Source organism: Rana temporaria, chromosome 5, assembly GCF_905171775.1.
Source record: "Rana temporaria chromosome 5, aRanTem1.1, whole genome shotgun sequence".
Classification (NCBI taxonomy): Eukaryota; Metazoa; Chordata; class Amphibia; order Anura; family Ranidae; genus Rana; species Rana temporaria.
Genome location: NC_053493.1, coordinates 296,464,011 through 296,485,335, shown reverse-complemented (window position 1 = coordinate 296,485,335; position 21,325 = coordinate 296,464,011). Strand labels below are relative to the sequence as shown.

Here is a 21,325-nt window from a genome sequence, read left to right as displayed (position 1 = left end):
TTTACATAGTTCTCTCTGGTTATCTTGGTATTGGTACAGCATCTGCACAGAGTGACCTTTATTACTGCAGTGAACAATGCAGATTTGTTAAGATATTTTAAATAAAGCTAGTGGCAAAGTTGCATAAAGCTGGCCACACTGGTTATAATCCAGATTTTGCAATTTCTGTATAACCGCCTTAGATAATGTACATTTACCAAAAAACATTGTAACATCTGTGGCCAATGTTAGGCATTCAGGAAGGAGTCTAATAAGTAACATCATACTTCTATCTCTCACTTTTTTTTTAATAAAATTTAAATGTCAGCCTTTATGAACTTTGAAAACCTAAAGTTGTGGTTATGAAAACAAAATGTTGCTGTGTCTACTATAGAGCTGCATGATTCTGGCCAAAATGAGAATCACTATTTTTTTGCTTAGAATAAAGAATATTTTTCTCTCGCGGCGTAACATAATGTTTCACATTATACAAAAAAATCAGGCTAACTTTGCTGTTTTGTTTTTTATAAATTCATTAATGTGTGTCCCCCCCCCCCCCCCAAAAAAAAAAATTGTGTTTAAAAGACTGCTGCTCAAATATTGCACAACCTCCTTTTTATTTTCTAGGCAAAGGTAGGCAACCTTCAAGAGATAGAGATGTACTTGAACAACCCTAATGAAGTCAAATATCAGGGTAAAGGAGGGTTCCGGAGTGCATTGCGCTCAGAATGCAGGGTTTGGGAGTGTGTTGTGCAGAAAATGCAGGGTTCAGGAGTGCATTGCGCTCAGAATGCAGGTTTAAGAGAGTGTTGCGCAGAAAATGCAGGGATCAGGAGTGCGTTGCACTCAGAATGCAGGGATCAGGAGTATGTTATGCTCAGAGTACAGAGATCAGGAGTGCATTGCGCTCAGAAGCAGGGTTCAGGAGTGCATTGCGCTCAGAATGCAGGGATAAGGAGTGTGTTGCACTCAGAATGCAGGGATCAGGAGTGCGTTGCGCTCAGAATGCAGGGATCAGGAGTGCATTGTGCTCAGAATGCAGGGTTCAAGAGTGTGTTGCGCTCAGAATGCAGGCTTCAGAAGTGCGTTGCCCTGGAGGCTGGAGGCAGGAGGGAGAGAGACTGGGACCAGGACATAGAAGGTGCTATGGAGCCATGGTGGAGGCTGGGTGAGCGAGAGAGAGACCAGGACATAGAAGGCGTGGCGGAGGCTGGGAGGAAAGACAAGGACTGGCACCAAAAAAGGCGGGTTGGTGGTGCAGGAACCTGTTCGCGGTCCACCTGTCACCTGCAGGCAGTCGACAGGTTGACTGCATCCGACGGGTTGCCGACCCCCGCTGTAGGGTCTCTTCTAAAAAAATATATATAATGTTTGGGGTTCTAAGTAATTTTCTAGCGAAAAATACTGATTTTAAGCAACAAGTATCAGTAATATTTAAGTGGTTAAACTTCCCTCATTTACAGACTGAATTTAATTTGTTTGATCTAAAAGTGTTACAATGTTTCTCTTTATCGTCTTGATGTTGTGATGAGGTTCGCAGACTGCCTGTTTTTTTTGACAGCTCTGCACTGAATTGGGAAAATCCTTTGTTAGGATTGGGAGGGGGGTAGAATTGCAATCTCGATTCTTTAACGATTAATCGTGCAGCTCTAGTCTACTATTATTTTTTTGAGCTAGAAAGGCATTTTCTGTATGACCCCTTGTGAAGGGGCTACACGTTTTTTTCTTGTTCAATCTGTTTATTGGCATTAACAGAGACGTATGACAAAATGGCAAACCGTAAATTGACAGAAAACCAACAGGAGAAAGACACAGAGCAGTCCAAAGATTAGACTTTAATGGCCATTAGGTAACACAGGTAATGACAATCAAAAAACATACATTGAAGGATAATGGTCAACAGACAAGAGAATCCAGTCACAATCCAGAAAGTAGACCTGGGCGTAAGGAAATAATACCAGGAGGTAGCCGAAGATTGCAATATGGACTAGGTGAATGGCCACAGTCGTCAAGTTTGGATTGATAGAGAGACAAAGAAGAGAAAGAAATGAGAAGAGAGGAAAAAGAGTGGGAAAAGAGGGAGGTGGGGATAGGGTAATTTCCAGGGGAGAACCTGAAACGCATAGAACAGGAAGAATTGGGGATGTCAAGGGTGATGCTGTTAAGGAAGTAACATGGAAAATGTAGGGGCAAAAAATGAATCACCCATGTTTGCCATATTTTGGAACACTGCACCACCCTATGTATGAGAGCTGCTTCTATTTTAGCATGAATCATAGCCCGGGTTGACCCTGTTTGTGGTTTCTAGTGAGTTGAGGGCTGGAGTCTTTCAAGCTTTCGCTATAGTCTGTTTTACAGGGATCTACACATGTTTTGACCGTACACCTAGATTCAGCCTACCAAACCTAAGCCACCATCCAGCTATTCGATCAGAGTGCCTCAGTAACCAATAAAGGTGCTCTCCCTACATAGATGGATGGTGGGTTAATACTGGCTCCAGGAAAAAAGCTTAGCTTCCAAGGCAAAGAACTTAAAGTGTGCCACAGATGAGACATTTATGATTACCATCAGTTGCTGCCTATTTTGCATGATATTTTTCAAAAAGCAACTGTATCCTTCCACTAGATAATTTTAATAGCAGTCCTTGGTGCAGACAAATGTACCTCTTTATTGCAAGTGCATGCAGGGACCAGGCAGTGTTTGCATCTTTCAGTGTGTATAGTGATCCTCTACAAATGTGCCCAAGTCTCAGGCCCCGTACACACGACCGAGTTTCTCGGCAGAATTCAGCCAGAAACTCGGTTCAGAGCTGAATTCTGCCGAGAAACCCGGCCGTGTGTACACTTTCGGCCGAGGAAGCCGACGAGGACCTCGGCGAGGAAATAGAGAACATGTTCTCTATTTCCTCGTTGTTCAATGGGAAATTTCAGCTCGCCGAGGTCCTCGGCGGCTTCACAAGGAACTCGACGGACAAAACGATGTGTTTTGCCCGTCGAGTTCCTCGGTCGTGTGTACGCGGCCTCAGGCTCAGCCATACAGAATACAAAAGCTCACATGTGCCAAGCCAGAGATGAACACAACAATTTTTGCCTATGGTTGGGCCTGGCACATGTGCAACATTAATAAAGAACATGCTGGAACAAATGCAGTGAGAGAGTACATTTGTCTTCATCTCTGCATCTCTAATTTAATAATTGACAAAAATCATGAAGAGATCATTGGGGTGAGATATAAACTTTTATTTTAAGTGAATGTACATTTTTTATATATATATTTTTTTAAATAATCTTTAGGAAAGTCTAAAAGAATATGGCGCAATAAAAAAAAAAAACTTGGAGCTTTATGAATTATGAGGTCTGAGGAACTTCGAACAGAGTGGGGGAATGGGGAACTTTTTCACTCTCATTTAAAAAAAATCAGCAATGAAGGTCAGATTTAAATCTTATTCGCCCTTGCAAAAGAACCAGTTCAAGACACATTGACACAAGGCAGATCAGCTGGAATGGAATGCATAAACATTTAGCCAGGTTCTGCACATGCCTGTTAATTAGCCAGGTTGAAAATTGCTGTCGTAGACCTCCATTGAGTCAGAAACTCGTAATGCAGCCCTTTGGTAACATTTCTTGGAAGTACTGGGTGCTTCTGTGGGGCTGAACCCACTGGGGGAGAGGGCGAGGGAGAATGGGAAAGAGAGGGGGAGAGAGAGAGGTGGCTCAGAATGCCCCTCCTAAATGCACATTACAGAGATGGTGTACATTATCACGGGGAACCAAGGGTTAACTGGACAACAGTTGCAGTGCAAGTGTACATGGTATACGTACAGCTCTAAGAGTGGCGGCCCGCCTTAAGATTGAACATTCCCCCAAGGCGATCTCTGCCTTGCCCCAGGGCATTGATGAAGATGACATAAAACAAAGGTACTCCATGTGTGTAGTAAAGTGATCCTACAAAAAGTGCCTAACATCATACCGCCCAACTTTTTGATATGGGAATGAGGGACACCTATCAGCAAAAGTATGCAGGCATAGGACACACCCATTGCCACGCCCTTTAAATGAGAATTGTACAAAAAACAAGTTTGGTGCTTTTTTTACCACTATTATTCCTTTATATTGGCTTTTGGAATTTACAAATGCAGAACTTTAAAAATCAGATGAAAGATTTATCTCTGAGAAACACTTTTTGAAGGATAAAAAGTGCATTTTATATACATCTATATAGATCAGACCAAAATGAGGGACACATGAGGAGGAAAGAGAGACCAGAGGGACATTGCTTCAAATCAGGGACAGTCCCTCAAAATCAGGGAAAGTTGGGAGCTATGCCTAACATAGCCCAGAAGAACGCTCTCATGTGACCCAGTGCTAATTAGTTAATGGGAAAACATGGAGGACATGACAAATAACATATCTACCCCTGTAGGCTGCACCTGTCTGCCTACATATCTATCTATCTATCTATCTATCTATCTATCTATCTATCTATCTATCTATCTATCTATCTATCTATCTATCTATCTATCTATCTATCTATCAAAAACTGTTAATATACACAGTCAGCTTTTTTAGCAGTACATTTACTAATAATGGAAGACATTAGGCTTTAGTGAGGTAGACAAAGTTACACAAAACTTCAAATACTAACTCTTACTGAGAGTATTTACCTTTGGAATGACATGGAGTATGTCAGAATGAATTTCAAGTTAGTCCATATATGCAGTCATGAAGCCTGTAATGGTGGTGTGCAGGTGAATATGCACAGGTAGATAGCAGTTATTTGGCCCCTGGTGATCACAGATGGACAACCCCATGTGTTTAAGCTATGACATGATTTACATTACTATGCTATCTTAGAAAAAGGCCTATGCTTTGGAGCTGTAAAATATGCATAATTAGGGAGACAAGGTAAGAAGAAGGCTTTATGGGGTATACTGCACTGGCATCTACATACGTATGTTTTAATTAATAATAATTTTTTTTTTTTACAATATCCATTTATTTTCTTGGTTATGCTCTATATGCTATATATTGACTTGAAAGATGTCATAAGACCCACTGTATGTTCTTGAAATAGCAAAGCATTACTCTGCAAAATTGGATCACGATAAGTATCACGTGGACAGAATATATATTTATACATAATAGTACGTTTAATCTTTTCTGGGTGATATAGATAATAAAGTTATTTTCTTTCTATAAAAGATGTGAGATGAAAATTGAATACTTTCATGATTTACGTGTACTAAATGATAACTTATTGCATACACACAATCAGGCTTTTGCCCGGCCAAATCACATCAGAATTCCATCGGAAAAAAATAGAACATGTTCTATATCTAAACTCTGATGGAATTCATCGGAATTTCCGATGAAAAAACTCAGATGGGGCAACACATGATCGGAAGATCAGATGAAAAAAGTCCATCTGACTTTTCCCATCAGAAATTCCGATCGTGTGTACGGGGCATTACAGTATCAGTGCCTCTGTTTTTATTCCTTGATGAGATGCTGTGAATGTATTCAAACTTTGATCATTCTATCTTAAAGTGGAAAAAAAAATTGTTTTAGATAGATCAAAAAAGGGCTAGAACCTCTGTAAGTTTTTCCTGCTGTCATTGTGTGGACCTTCCTCCCATGCTGTATCAGAGACACATCAGAAATAGAGAGGAAATCACAACTTCAACATCTGCCACTGGAGTAGATCTCCAATTTTCCCTTACTGTACCTCTTGCTCTGGTGAGGATTGGTAAATGTTGGCTTTCCTCACACATTTGGTACCACTGACAGACAAGAAGTGAGGGTAAGGATTCGTTCACACCGAGAATCACACAGGAACATTCTCTCGTTCCTAGGCCATTCCTGTGAAATTTGAGTGCAGTATGTTTTCAGCCCATTGATTTGAATAGGCTAAAATCGCACTGCACCGCACCAAAAGAAGTGCATGCACTACTTTAAAAAATGCACTGTAACCGGGTTGCATTGTACTACTGTACCATGCAATCAGGTGCAGGCAAACACAGTTTGTTTGCAACCTGTGTTTGGAGTGTCGTTAGCATTGCATTGACACCTGCTGAAGTGCAAGGCGATGTGAACGCAGTGTAGGAAACGCGAACAGAACGCGGGTTTACCGCAAGGCATTCTGGTGTGAACAGACCCTAAGGGCCAGATTCACGTAGAAGTGCGGCGGCGTAACATAGATACGTTACACCGCCGCAAGTTTTCATTGCAAGTGCCTGATTCACAAAGCACTTGCAATGAAAACCTACGCTGGTGGCCTCCGGCGTAAGCCTGCGTAATTTAAATGGGCCTGTGCCATTTAAATTAGGCGCGCTCCCGCACCGGACCTACTGCGCATGCTCCGTTTCGAAATTCCCGCCGTGCTTTGCGCGAAGTGACGTCATTTTTTCGATAGGCGACGTGCGTAGCGTACTTCTGTATTCCCGGACGTCTTACGCAAGAAGGAAAAATTTTCAAATTTTGACGCGGGAACGACGGCCATACTTTATACAGCACATACGTGTGCTGTGTAAAGTTAGGGCACCAAAAACGACGACTAACTTTGCGACGGGAAACTAGACTAGCAGCGACGTAGTGAACGTGAAAAACCGTCGTGGATCGCCGTAACTCCTAATTTGCATACCCGACGCTGGTTTACGACGCAAACTCCCCCCAGCAGTGGCCGCGGTACTGCATCCTAAGATCCGACAGTGTAAAACAATTACACCTGTCGGATCTTAGGGCTATCTATGCGTAACTGATTCTATGAATCAGTCGCATAGATACTCTGAGGCCGGGTACTCACGAGCAAACATGTATGGTGAAAGCGGTCCGTCGGACCGTTTCCACCATACATGTCTGCCAGAGGGCTTCTGTACGATGGTTGTACACACCATCGTACAGAAGTCCGCGCGTAAACAATACGCGGGGCGTGTCCGCGGTGTCGCCGCGTCGATGACGCGGTGTCGCCGCGACAATGACGCGGCGACGTGGGCGGCCCGCCTTTAAAATGCTTCCACGCATGCGTCGAAGTCATTCGACGCATGCGAGGGACGGCGGGCGCCTGGACATGTACGGTAGGTCTGTACTGACGACCGTACATGTCCGAGCGGGCTGAATTCCAGCGGACTGTTTTAAAACAAGTCCAGGAATATTTGTCTGCTGGGAAAAGGCCCGGCGGGCAAATGTTTGCTGGAATTCGGCCCGCTCGCGCCCACACACGACCAAACATGTCTGCTGAAACTGGCCTGCGGGCCAGTTTCAGCAGACATGTTTGCTCGTGAGTATGGGGCCTGAGAGATACGACGGAGTATCTGAGATACTCCGTCGTATCTCCTTTGTGAATCTGGCCCTAAATCCCTATAGTTGGGACAGAGACAGCTTTAAACAAACCAAGGTTCTAACCCTTTAACGTTCTTTCCAAACCTAAAAGTAAATTTTGGCAGAAGTTCCATCTCAAAAGAATAAATAAAAGAATACAGAATGCCAGTTGTGAAATGTTGTGTTGTGCTGATATATTAGAGATGTAATTATACAGAGGCAGAAAATAACATTTTTATCAGGACATTAGTATCCTATAAGAGCACAGAAGAAACTGAATAGAGATAATTTAGGTCTTACAAGCGCTCCATCCCAATAGTAATTTACTACATTTAAGTTGTAACCTAAGGGAATTATTTATTAAATCTATTAAAATATTACCTGAGAGTGAACACCCCACCAAAAAGGTAAAAATATTTACACAAAGTAAGTTAAAGGGCTTATTGTGTCCTAGTTTTGAAGGATGGCGGAGGTCCCTTTGTAGTTTTTGCTGCTGTTTTTGTGGTGAATACCAGGTTCAGTGGTGTTTTCTGTGCTTCCTTAATTTTCTTGGTAGTAACGCCTGGAATGTGCAAGTACATGGATAATTTTGCAACTCTATGTTAGTTTTTCTTTTTTTGTTTATGTTTTTAGTAAAAAAATATAAAAAAGAAAGAAAATACCAAAATGTAAAATGATTTTTCCACCCTTCTAAAAGTTGATCAACCTGTGAAGTACTGTAAGTCCAAAGAGAGTCCTATTAGTGCTAAACAGGTTAAATCCTCTGTGCTCACTGTGTTTACAATGACTTGGTTTATTCTTAGTAATTCATTGTGATTGAAAATGTGAAAAAGGCTATGTAAATGACTTTTCATTATATATAACAAAAATGGCAGAGTTTGCACTACCTACCTTTTTATCAATGGGATCCATCTGTTTCCAATTGTTGGCTTTAAGCTGATGAAGTTCATCAAATTTCATACTAATATTTTCTATAGACAGTTGTAACATGTCCCAAAACCCTGCTAAATCCTGAGATGTTGGCCTGGGGTGAGCATTGGGATTCTGCAAAAAAAACACAGCAAGGATTAGGTACATTTTATTAGTAAATTGTGTAGTAGGAAAATCATTCCACCCACCAATCCCATCAAAGTTCATATGTACTTGACAATCTAAAAATCTTTTTACTCTTTATATAAACTTGAATGATTCTATGTTATATTACGCTTAGGTGCAAAACAGTGCTTATTTTGACAATAACAAATATAAAAATTTGAAATGATTCAGTTTTTAACCTACCAAATCAGAATTTCATTACTAGAAGTAGTACAATACTATCCGATAAAGCTGATAAATGCCCAAGTAATGCCATACCTGTGGGCATCTGCAATGGTACCCCACTGCATAACTTAAGGAATAATTTAAACCACTTTAGATCAATTGAGTATTACTTGTCATAAAATGGTTTCAGCTAGTCTTATTATTTGATATCTTTACTCCTAAGGCCTCGTACACACGACCGAGAATCTCGTCAGGAAAAACCTGTCGTTTTCCCTGACGAGATTCTTGGCAAGAATCTCTTGCCGCCCGAGTGTACAGACTTTTGTTTCAAAAGAACCGTGGTTCTCTTGTAAGGAAGGAATGCGGTAAAGCCATCTTGCTTCACCCTACCTATGACATGGAAGCTACCACGCATGCGTCAAAGTCATTTCGAGCACGCGCGGGTTTCCACGGCGACAGGTAAGTATACACACTCTCTGGTTTCTCGTCGGGAAACAGGCCGTCAAGAATCTCGACGAGAAAAAAGAGAGCAAGTTCTCTTTTTTTCTTGTCCAGATTCTGGCCAGATTTCCTGATGAGAAACCTGAATGCCTCGTACACACGGTAATCTCGGCAAGAAGCAGTTTTCTTGTTGGTTTTTGCCAAGAAAACCGGTCGTGTGTACGAGGCTTTAGAGTTATTTCAGACTCTTGGTGATTCTATGGGCCAGCTCCTTGGGTACAATGTCTTACATAGTAGGCGAGGTTGAAAAAAGTCCATTAAGTCCAACCAATGTGTATGATCTTATGTCAGTATTACATTGTATATCCCTGCATGTTGTGGTTGTTCAGGTGCCTATCTTCTAGTTTTTTTAAATTATCAATGCTCCCCACTGAAACCACTGTTTGTGGAAGAGAATTCCACATCTTAACTGTTTAAGGTTAAACCTCTTTTCTTCTAATTTTAGTGAATGGTGAATATTAAATTCACTTTATCCCTATTGTGGGGTCAACAGTACAGTATTTGTACATTGAAATCATATCCCTCTCAAGCGTCTCCTCTCCAGAGAGAACAAGTTCAGGGTTCTTAACCTTTCCTCATAACTAAGGTCCTCCAGTCCCTTTTTTTAGTTTTGTTGCCCTTCTCTGGACTCTCTACAGTTCCAGCACATCCTTCCTGAGGACTGGTGTCCAGAACTGGACAGCATACTCCAGAGTCCTGTAGGGTGGGAGAATTATTGTTTTATCTCGGGCGTTAATCCCCTTTTTAATGCATGCCAATATTCTGTTTGCTTTTCTTGTAGCAGCTTGGCTTTGCATGCCATTGATGAGTGTGTCATCTACTAGGACCCCCAGATCCCTTTCCATCCTAGATTCCCCAGAGGTTCTCCCCCCAGTGATGGCGAACCTTGGCACTCCAGATGTTTTGGAACTACATTTCCCATGATGCTCACCTACACTACAGAATGCATGAGCATCATGGGAAATGTAGTTCCAAAACATCTGGAGTGCCAAGGTTTGCCATCACTGCCCCAGTGTATAGTTTGCATTTATATCTTTGCCTATACCTAAATGCATTATTTAAAATGTTTCTACATTAAACCTCATTTGCCACATAGTTGCCCATCCCCTTAATTTGATCAGATCTTCTTGCAAGGTTTCCCCATCCTGCGGAGAAGTTATTGCCCAGCTTAGCTTAGTATCGTCCGCAAATACTGAGATTGAGCTGTTTATCCCATCCTCCAGGTTGTTTATGAATAAATTAAATAGGATTGGTCCCAGGACATAGCCCTGGGTGACCCCACTTTCCACCTGAACTTCAGAGTACTCCGCATTTATAACTACCCTCTGAACTTGCCCCTGTAGCCAGATTTCAATCCATGTACTCACCCTATGGTCCATGCCAATGGACCTTACTTTGTAGAGTAAACGTTTATGGGGAACTGTATCAAATGCTTTTGCAAAATCCAGATACACCACGTCTACTGGACTTCCTTTATCTAGATGGCAGCTCACATCCTCATAGAAAGTTAATAGATTAGTTTGGCAAGAACGATTCTTCATAAATCCATGCTGATTACTGCTTATGATACCGTTCTCATTACTAAAATCTTGTATATAGTACCTTATCATACCTTCCACGAGCTTGCATACAATTGATGTTAGGCTAACTGGTCTGTAAATCTCAGGGATGTATCTTGGTCCTTTTTTAAATATTGGTGCTATGTTGGCTTTTCTCCAATCAGCTGGTACAATTCCAGTAAGTAGACTGTTCATAAAAATTAGGAACAATGATCTGGCAATTACTTGACTGAGTTCATTAAGGACCCGCGGGTGCTCTCTTATACGCTAAAGCAGGGGTCTCTAAACTTTTTGAACAAAGGGCCATTTTACTGTCCTTGAGTCTTTATGGGGGCTGACTGTGGCCATGGGATTAGAAAGTGCCCCATCATTGATTTTAGTGGAAGAAATAGTGACCCATTGTTGGTATCAGTGGAAGGAATGGTGCCCCATTATCGGTACCTGTGGATGGCATGGTGCCACAAGGGCCGGATAAAGGCAAGTAAAAGGCTACATCCAGCTGACCTAGACCAAAACAAGCTATTAACTATTGCAGTGTGGGCACATCCCCACTGCAAGGGATGAGGGAATAAAAATGTCCATATCTTTGGTATTAGGGACAGGAAGAGTGCCCCATGTTGAAGTCAGTGGCAGAAATAGTGCCTCATCATCGATGCCAGTGGAATGAATAGTGCCCCATCATTGGTGCCTGTGGGGGGAATGGTGACCTATCATTGCTGTTTGTTGAAGGAATGGTGCCCCATCATTGGTGTCAGTGAATGGAACAGAGCCCCAAGGGCTGGTTAAAGGCAAGCAAAAGACCACCATTTGGAGACCACTGCTCCAGAGAACAGTTTTCCATTGAAGTTCCTTGATTATTATTTTTTTAAAGGTTGGTCACCCTTTTTTGCACTGTAGCCTGCAAAACATTGCATCATGAGTGAAATGCACAGGTTCCTGCAGACTCTTCCCCCAGCCACTGCACTGAGGCATTGCCTTTCAGTTATAGGGCTGGGGGAAGTTATCAATGGACTGCAAGTGCAGTGGTGTCACCACGTTTGTGCTTCATTGATTTAGGAGTCCATCTTCCACAGTAGCATAGGAATTGTAGTCTTTCCATTCACAGATCTCTGAGAATGGATGTCAAACTTTTTGGGAGAACCCCTAATTTTAGCAGTGCCCCACCAGCCCCCCTAATACTTACCTGAGTCTCATCTTGATCCAGCGATGTTGCACAAGGGCGTTGGCTGTGCGGGACTCTCCCTCCTCATTGACTGAGACAGTCAATCAAACCCAGTGAGCTAATTAGGAGAGAGAGGGGGTGGGGCCGAGCAAAGCTCCGTGTCTGACTGGACACACGGAGCAGCAGCTTAGCTCGGGTGCCCCCATAGCAAGCTGTTTACTGTGGGGGCACTCGGCAGGAAGGAGGAGCCAGGAGCATTGGCGAGGGACACAAGAAGAAGAGGATCGTGGCTGCTCTGTGCAAAACCACTGCACAGAGCAGGTAAGTATAACCTGTTTGTTATTTATTTTTAAACCAAAAATAAAATACAAGACTTTATTATCACTGATATCACTTTAAAGTCTACATCAAGCCAATTTAGCTTTTTATTTGGATAGAATGGGCAAGGGTTAGATGCTATGTGAACATTTTATTGCAGACTTTGGGGGTTATTTACGAAAGGCAAATCCACTTTGCACTACAAAGTGCACTTGAAATTGCACTGAAAGTGCAATCGCTGTAAATCTGAGGGGTAGATCTGAAATGAGGGGAAGCTCTGCTGATTTTATCATCCAATCATATGCAAGCTAAAATGCTGTTTTTTTTATTGTCCTTGCATGTCCCCCTCGTACCTATAGCGACTACACTTCCAAGTGCACTTTCAGTGCAAAGTGAATTTGCCTTTCATAAATAGCCCCCTTTGTCTCTCTATTTAGGAGAAGTCTACTAACCTTCTTGTCTATGTGATCAGGGCTCAAGTCCTGCGGGAACGCGTGGGAACGGAGTTCCTGCACTTTTTTCACAGCAGGAACGCAGTTCCCTTTGCAGGACTAGAGCAGCCGAGAGCAGCCGAGCTGCCCGAGCCAATCCTTCACTAAGTGGCGATGCCCAGCTCGAGTCACTGTCAGGGGCAGGCGAACCTTAGTAATCCTTTATGTTACTGGCCGCTTCCTGTATATGGATTCATCGGGTAGTGTGCGGATATTCCGTCACTTCCTCAATGCCGCAATGTCTCCTGGGAGCTTTTGTCATTGTTCCCAGGAGACATTGCGGAGGTCTGCCGCGAGTTATCACGGGATTTGAGTGGAGTGGATCTTGGGTGGGAGTTCCCACACTTTTTCCCCCAGGACTTGACCCCTGTATGTGATAGAATAAGAAGTAAAATAATATCTCCCCACCTCCTGCATATTGGATAGGTACCGGACAAAACAGGACGGTAGGGGCAATCCCCCAACAGGAACACAGAAATATTTTTGAGCAAAGTGATGAAGGTTTAGAATCCCTGTTAGAATTCTACTGCTGTTGCTCCTCCTGAGATTGGCTCTTATTTGTCAAACAAAGCAAGAAGAGAATATAAATCTCATCTATGAAGGCAAACAGCACTTTAAATCAATCTCCTCAATGGGAGACAGTCAGCGTTTAAAACTTGACATAGGTTCCCACTCTTCCCCATTCTATCCAAAATATAGCTTTGCCTAAATGTTGTCTTTAAGCGCACTATTTGGGTGGTGGTGGTTGCACATTTCCTTGACAACCTTTTGTATAATAAAAATATGCAACATGCAAAAGGCATAAAAAGCTTTTTCCAGTGATATGAATATATCTAGAAAGCACTGCATAATTTGACATTGCTATATCAGGGCCAGATCCACAAAAGGGATACGCCGGCGTATCTACTGATACGCCGTCGTATCCCTGTTTCTATCTATGCGACTGATTCACAGAATCAGTTACGCATAGATATTCCTAGATCCGGCAGGTGTAATAGTTTTACACTGTCGGATCTTAGGATGCAATACCGCGGCCGCCGCTGGGGGCATTTCTCGTCGAAATTCCGCGTCGGGTATGCAAATTAGCACTTACAGAGATCCACAAAGCGGTTTCCCTTCGTGAAGTCTCCGTAAGTTGTTAGTTTGCAAACGCAAAATTAGGGCTACTTTTACATAGTGTAAAGTTAGTACACCATGTAAAAGTAGACCCTTCTTTCCCGCTACACTGTCAAAAAAAATTTTTAATTTTTTTTTTCCCGCCGCATCTCTTTTTTTTCCCGACGCAACTTTTTTTACCCGGCGCAATTCACAAAAGTCGGCGTAACGTAACTTTGCGCAAAGCACGTCGGGAAAATCGCGTCGGGAGCATGCGCAGTACGTCCGGCATGGGAGCGCGCCTAATTTAAATGGGACTCGCCCCATTAGATTGGGCACGCCTTGCGCCGGACAGATTTAAGTTACACAGCCAAAAATTTCTAGGTAAGTGCTTTGTGGATCGGGCACTTAGGTAGAAATTTTGCGGCGGTGTAACTTAAATAGGAAGATTTAAGTTAAGCCCGCTGGCTGTGGATCTGGCCCTAAGTGTCTGTAACTAAAAATAATAAATAAATAAGTGTGTTTGGTGCATTCCATGGACATCCAGAAGGAAGGGCATGGGTGCTGAGCAATATTTGTCCTGCGCTGTGTGTTGCCACATCCGGACACTATTTGATGCAGTGGCCTTTGGATATATGTCATGTTTTTGTGTCTATACTACTACCTCCCATTGTGGAGTTTAATCATTAATAAATCTAATATTTTTTCAACTAATCCTTACATTGTATGCTATCAGATGGACAAAATGAAAATACAGTTGTTAGGTGTGGGTAGGATAGGCTTCTCTGAAGAGGAGGGTTTTCAGGGATCATCTAAAAGCTAATAGAGAAGGAGATAGATGGACAGATTGGGGATAGGAGTTCCATAGGCTTGGAGAGGCTCTAGAAAAGTCCTGAAGACGAGCATGGGAGCAGGTGAAGAGAGAGCTAGAGAGCAGGAGGTCTTGAGAAGAACGAAGAGAACGATTAGGTTGGTATTTAGAGACTAGGTCAGTGATGTAGCTGGGGGCAGAGTTGTGGATGGCTTTTTAGGTAGCTGTTAATATTTTGAATTTAATTTGTTGAGTGGAAGCCAATGGAGGGATTGACAGAGAGGAGTAGCAGAGACAGAGCGGTTGTTAAGGTGGATGAGTCTGGCAGCAGCATTCATGATTGACTGAAGGGGGTATATATGCAGTATTTTTGACTAGAGTGACACTACCTACATTTGGTAAACAATGTTTTGAGGACATTATAGTGTGTTGTCACACATGATTCCAGGCCCTTTTCCCCCTTTTTTGGTTTGTGCTGAGCAATATGACACACCAGTAAATACAGAAAGGGGTGGTAGGTCTGCTTACATCACTATGTGACTTTATCAACATTGAGTTGTAGCACTCTATTGGCTGTCTGACAGCTGCAATGTTCTACAAAATAGCTAAACTAGCATGAGTCAAACCTATTTCTACAAACACCAGCTTCTTGAGAAGGAATGACTATTGTCTCATGATTACTCAGCATCCAACCAGGCATTAAATCCAGGGCCGTCTTTAATATGGTTTGGGCCCTGGGCAAACATTTTTTTTGGGCCCCCCTCCAGCTTATTTTGGGCCTGGCTGGTTCACATGTATGTTTTGGGCGGTCCTCATTTGTGCAGGCACAGCAGCCCATTGATTTGAATGGGCTGCCATGCCTTTGTTTCCTGCCTATGGTTCCTTTGATCGCTCCATCTGTTACTTGGATGCCTTGAAATCCATTCTGCTTTTGCACCATGCTACTTACCTGCAGTTCTTGCACACACAAACGCACTGTGTTTTTAAAAGCGTGACCTAAACGTCTAAAAATGCAGCAAGTTTGACAGTGCGGGAACTGCAGATAAGTCACAGCAGACAGCAGAATGGACAGACAGTGCTGTATTTCAGTGCTTGATGGGCATAGGTGTGCCGTGTGCGCAGCCTATTACATGAGGCATGTGCTTTTCTTTGCAGGAAACGCAGGCATGGCGGCCCATTCAAATGAATGGGCTGCTGTGCCTGCGCAAATGTGGGCCGCCAAAACACATACATGTGAACCAGCCAGGCCCAAAATAAGCCCATCAAGCAGTTAAATACAGACAGTAATGCCATGTGCTCTGAGGCTTTACTCAGCCTGGACTGCAGGTCTGGTCTGTGATTTAAAGAGTTCCTCTATTTTACACATGGCATGGCATGGGGTCCCATGGTGCTAAAGCAGAATGGAGAGACGGTGCTGTGACCCCATGCCATGTGTAAAATAGAGGAACTTTTTAAAACACTGACCAGACCTGCAGTGAATCATCAAATATTATAAAGACTTTGGGCACACTCTACAGAAAACTTCTATTTACAATATAGATTAGCAAACAGTGACTTTCCTTTGAGGAGCAGAACATGAAGAAGTCAGCCTCGGGAAGAGCAAACTGGGGATGTTATAAAATCACATTCTAATTCACTTTTATATACAAGCAGCACCCAGTGGCAGGAAGGGAGAAGTGCACGTCTAAAGGGAAGCCAGGGGTGCTGTACATTTTAAAACACTGGGAAGGGAAGCAGTACTGTCACTGGCTGCGTGCCGCTGATGATTTTCAGCCTGATTTGTGGGCAGCACAGGGGCTTAACGGGAGGCAGGGCCGCCATCAGGAATTATGGAGCCACTTACACAGCTTCAGGCATGGGCCCCCTGGAGCAGAGAACCGGGATGGGGGGGTGCTGCCGCCTGAAATTGAGAAGCAGGGGGGGGCTGCCGCAAATTTAGAAGCGGGGGGCCCTTTACAAAAAAAGAAATAAAAAAAGAAATAAAGAAAAAATATATAAAAAAAGGGGTGTAGCCATCCGGGGCCCTGGGGACCTCTGGGCCCTTTAATAAAAAGGAAAAAAGAAATAAAAAATATATATAAAAAATATATTTTAAAAAGGGGGTTGCCATCTGGGGCCCTGGGGACCTCTGGGCCCTTTAATAAAAAGAAAAAATATATATAAAAAATATATTTTAAAAAGGGGGTTGCCATCTGGGGCCCTGGGGACCTCTGGGCCCTTTAATATTATTTTTTTTAATAAAAATTAATTACAAAAAAAGGGGGTTGCCATCCGTGACCTCTGGGCCCTTTAATAAAAAATAAAAAAAATATATATAAAAAAGAAACATTTATAAAAAAAAAGGGGGGGTTGCCATCCAGGGCCCTGGGGACCTCTGGGCCCTTTAATAAAAAAAAAAAAAAAAAAAAAAAAAAAAAAAAAAATTATATATATATATATATATATATATATATATATATATATATATATATATATATATACACACAAAAATAAAAAAATAAACATTTATAAAAAAAAATAAAGGGTGTTTGCCACATGGGGCCCTGGGGACCTCTGAGCCCTTTAATAATAAAAAATGTATATATATATATATATATATATATATATATATATATATATATATAAAATAATGTATAAAAAAAAACGTTTTTTATAAAAAAAAAAGGGGGGTTGCCATCCGGGGCCCTGGGGACCTCTGGGTCCTTTAATAATAATAATAATAATAATAACATTTATATTATATAATAATAAATATAATATAATATAATAAATAATAATTAATATTACAATATAATAAATAATAATATAATAAATAAAGAAATATATAAAAAAATATATTTTTTTATAAAAAAAGGGGGGTTGTCATCCGGGGCCCTGGGGAACTACAGGCCCCTGGGGACCCCCAGACCTCTAAAAAAAAAATTGGCCCTTTAATTGGCCTCCGGGCCCCTGAGGACCCCTAAAAAAAATTGTCCCTTTAATAAAAAATAAAAATATATAAAAAAAAAATTTTTTTTTTATTTAAAAATAAATAAAAAAGGGGGGTTGCCATCTGGGGCCCTCCGGGCCCCTGGGGGCCTCCGGACCCCTAAAAAAAAAAAAAAAAAAAAAAAAATTTTTTTTTTTTTTAAAGGGGGTTGCTTTGGGCCCCCAACAGTGACAGGGCCCAGGGCACCTTCCCCATTTGCCCTGCGGTAAAGACGGCCCTGATTAAATCTACCAACGGATCTTCGAGTTTATCTTGGTCATAAATGAACATCTTACAGCACTATGTGACTTTATCAACATTGAGTTGTAGCATTCTATGGACTGTCATTCTGACAGCTGCAATGTTCTACAAAGTATTCTAACTAGCATGAGTCAAACCTATTTGTATAAACGCCAGCTACTTGAGAAGGGACGGCTATTGTCTCATGATTACTCAATATTCAACCAGCCATTAAATCTACCAACGGATCTTCGAGTTTATCTTGGTCATAAATGAACATCTGAAACAATTCTGACACACGTGATTGATAGGAAAATGCTTTAATTGCCTTTGGTTATCTTAAGATAATGGAATCAAATACATTTGAGATTTGGTATCATGTTCTGAAATATCGGTTTTGATTAAAGTACATCGTTTTTGAATCCATGATGGACTTTTTAAACAAATGAATCTCAAAAATAAATTGTGGTTGGCCCTTCCTTGCATACCATAGTGTGACATTGTGATTACTCATCTACTGACTAACAGTTTAATGGGCAAAAACGTTGCCCATCTGTCTAACCCACTCTCATGAGATGCCGCGTCAGTTTTCAGGGATATCTAGAGCAAAGCTAGAGTCACAGCTTACAGCCTGTATCATTTTCCCATTATAAAATCACATATGACAGATGTGAAGTGAAGAAGAATAAATCCAGCAATTACCGGGATTTAGGTCATCAGAAGTGGTAATACCTAATAACTAGAAAGGCATGTTACATCAGTACATAAGTGAAATACAATTACTCGTGCTAGCACCGGTGGAAGCATGCCTGGGCAGTTGCACACATGGAAACACAAACAAGGTGCTGTATGCAATGCAAGTCATTGATGTTTGCCAGGGAATTGTAAAAAGGGGGATTATAAACAGGAAAACTCTTTGTAATTGTAAAGCATGCTGAACCAGACATGAAGATAAGGGTGTAGAAAATTCCCAAAGCATGAACTCAGTAAAGCTTGGCTCAGCTGTATATATCACTTCTTTTTTTTTTTGTAAAGAAACTCAATTCACATGGGAAGTGATCAGTTATGTTTTAAGGAGGGATCTGAGGTCTACATACCAGGTTTTCCTCACACAGCTCTCTAAACTGGTAGAATTTCTGTGACATCAAGAGCTGGGCACATCCGACCGCACTGTGAATCTTCTCTAAGACTGCAAAAGGAAACAAGACCAACTTAGTTTCACTTTCATAACATATAGATATACAGTACAGACCAAAAGTTTGACACACCTTCTCATTCAAAGAGTTTTCTTTATTTTCATGACTATGAAAATTGTAGATTCACACTAAATTAACACATGTGGAATTATACATAACAAAAAAGTGTGAAACAACTGAAAATGTATTTCATATTCTAGGTTCTTCAAAGTAGCCACCTTTTGCAGCAGACACATCTCTAGAACTGTTAAGAGGAGACTGTGTGAATCAGGCCTTCATGGTAGAATATCTGCTAGGAAACCACTGCTAAAGAAAGGCAACAAGCAGAAGTGACTTGTTTGGGATAAAGAACACAAGGAATGGACATTAGACCAGTGGAAATCTGTGCTTTGGTCTGATGAGTCCAAACTTGAGATCTTTGGTTCCAACCCCTGTGTCTTTGTGCGACGCAGAAAAGGGGAACGGATGGACTCTACATGCCTGGTTCCCACTGTGAAGCATGGAGGAGGAGGTGTGATGGTGTGGGGGTGCTTTGCTGGTGACACTGTTGGGGATTTATTCAAAATTGAAGGCATACTGAACCAGCATGGCTACCACAGCATCTTGCAGCGGCATGCTATTCCATCCGGTTTGCGTTTAGTTGGACCATCATTTATTTTTCAACAGGACAATGACCTCCAGGCTGTGTAAGGGCTATTTGACCAAGAAGGAGAGTGATGGGGTGCTGCGCCAGGTGACTCCTCTTGAAGCTCATCAAGAGAATGCCAAGAGTGTGCCAAGCAGTAATCAAAGCAAAAGGTGGCTACTTTGAAGAACCTAGAATATGAAATATATTTTCAGTTGTTATGTATAATTCCACATGTGTTATTTCATAGTTTTGAAGCCTTTAGTGTGAATCTACAATTTTCATAGTCATGAAAATAAAGAAAACTCTTTGAATGAGAAGGTGTGTCCAAACTTTTGGTCTGTACTGTATATGTGATATATATATATATATATATATTTACAGTACTGGGGAATGATTTATTAAAACTAAACTTGAAGATAAAAATTGCTTAAACAAATTGTCTATAACCCTTAGTACACCATTAAAGGAGTTGTAAAGACAAAAGTTTTTTTTTTATCTTAATGCATTCTATGCATTAAGATAAAAAAAACTTTTTGTGTGTAGCAGCAACCCCAGCACCCCCTAAGTACTTACCTGAGCCCCATCTCTGTCCAGCGATGTCCACGAATGTCTAAGCTGTCCGGGACATTCCTCCTGATTGGCTGAGACACAGCAGTGGCTCCTGCAGCTGTCAAAGTCAGTCAGCCAATCAGGAGAGAGAGGGGGCAAGGCCGGGTTGGGGCTCCGTGTCTGAACAGACACACGGAGCTGTGACTGGGCTCCAGTGCCCCCATAGGAAGCTGTTGACTGTGGGGGCACTCGAGAGGAGGGAGGGGCCAGGAGCAGTAAAAGAGGAGGATCTGGGCTGCTCTGTGCAAAACCAACTACACAGAGAGGGTAAGTATGACATGTTATTTACGAGACTTACAATCACTTTAATTGTACTTTTTTTTTTAACTGCAGGCAGTGTATGGCTATAGATGGATCAGGTTTTTTTTTATCAACCAGTGGGCAACCTGTATCATTGTATTTTGATGGTGGGAAGGCTTCTCTGCTGTCAAAATACACTGATCAACGCTGCAAGTTATAGCCTGCAGCACTAATTGAGGGAAATTGTCCTGTAGGGCGGTTGTACACAAGTGGATGGTAGATTGACTTCTGTGCAACCACCATGCCCATACATGGATCGAAATTTGGCTAGTTCCTGCAGAACTGAATTTCATTCGATCTATGAGCAGCTTAAAGCCAGGTAGACAATAGAGGTTATTTTTTTCATTCAACCCAGGGGGCTGAACTGAAAAAAAAAACTGAAGAGCTCAGAAGGAGCCGCTGTACTAACTATCCAATCTAGTGCAGCGATTTTCCCTGCTGAGCTATTGCGTTCTGACAGGGGGATGCCCCCCCTCACCAGAACACACAGGTCAGCGCTTTCAGCCATTGGCTTAGAGAGTTGATCAGGTGCCGATCGGCAGACCTTTTTCAAGTCATGCCTCTTAGACAGAAGCCGGCCACACGGCTGCCATACACACTGGCCAAATGTTGGCTGAATTCTGCTGAACCGGCCAATGCCACCGTGTATTCAGCCCATGTGTACAGTCCTTTAGTATCCGAGTTTGACTTATCAGTCTTTTGCCTGCTGATTATAATGGAAAGCAGGGTGACAGAGAGATGAGTTCATCACTGTGCTCTTTATTTTTTATTTGACCATTCACAGGCTGGGGATGGGTCCATGACTGCCTGGGCTCAAAGAAAGTGAGTTGAATATCACTGACTCTTATTCAACCCAGGAGGCTGAGGATTTCTAGGTGAAAAATAAGCACTT

At 42.0% G+C, this 21,325-nt stretch overlaps 1 protein-coding gene across 2 annotated transcripts in view; it reads right to left on the bottom strand.

Annotated features, from left to right (window-relative positions):
* The window catches only part of DLGAP1 (DLG associated protein 1), a 392,681-nt gene that overhangs the window by 16,713 nt on the left and 354,643 nt on the right, over positions 1 to 21,325 (bottom strand). Inside the window, exons 9-11 of one of the 2 annotated variants that reach the window (XM_040354020.1) lie at positions 18,798 to 18,889; positions 8,187 to 8,339; positions 7,297 to 7,857 (exon numbers count right to left, since the gene is read on the bottom strand). In XM_040354020.1, coding sequence (XP_040209954.1) covers positions 7,813 to 7,857; positions 8,187 to 8,339; positions 18,798 to 18,889 — 290 coding nt within the window. In that variant the 3' untranslated portion in view covers positions 7,297 to 7,812. Of the gene's footprint in view, positions 1 to 7,296; positions 7,858 to 8,186; positions 8,340 to 18,797; positions 18,890 to 21,325 lie in introns of those variants that run through there. The other variant, XM_040354019.1, reaches the window with a different exon arrangement.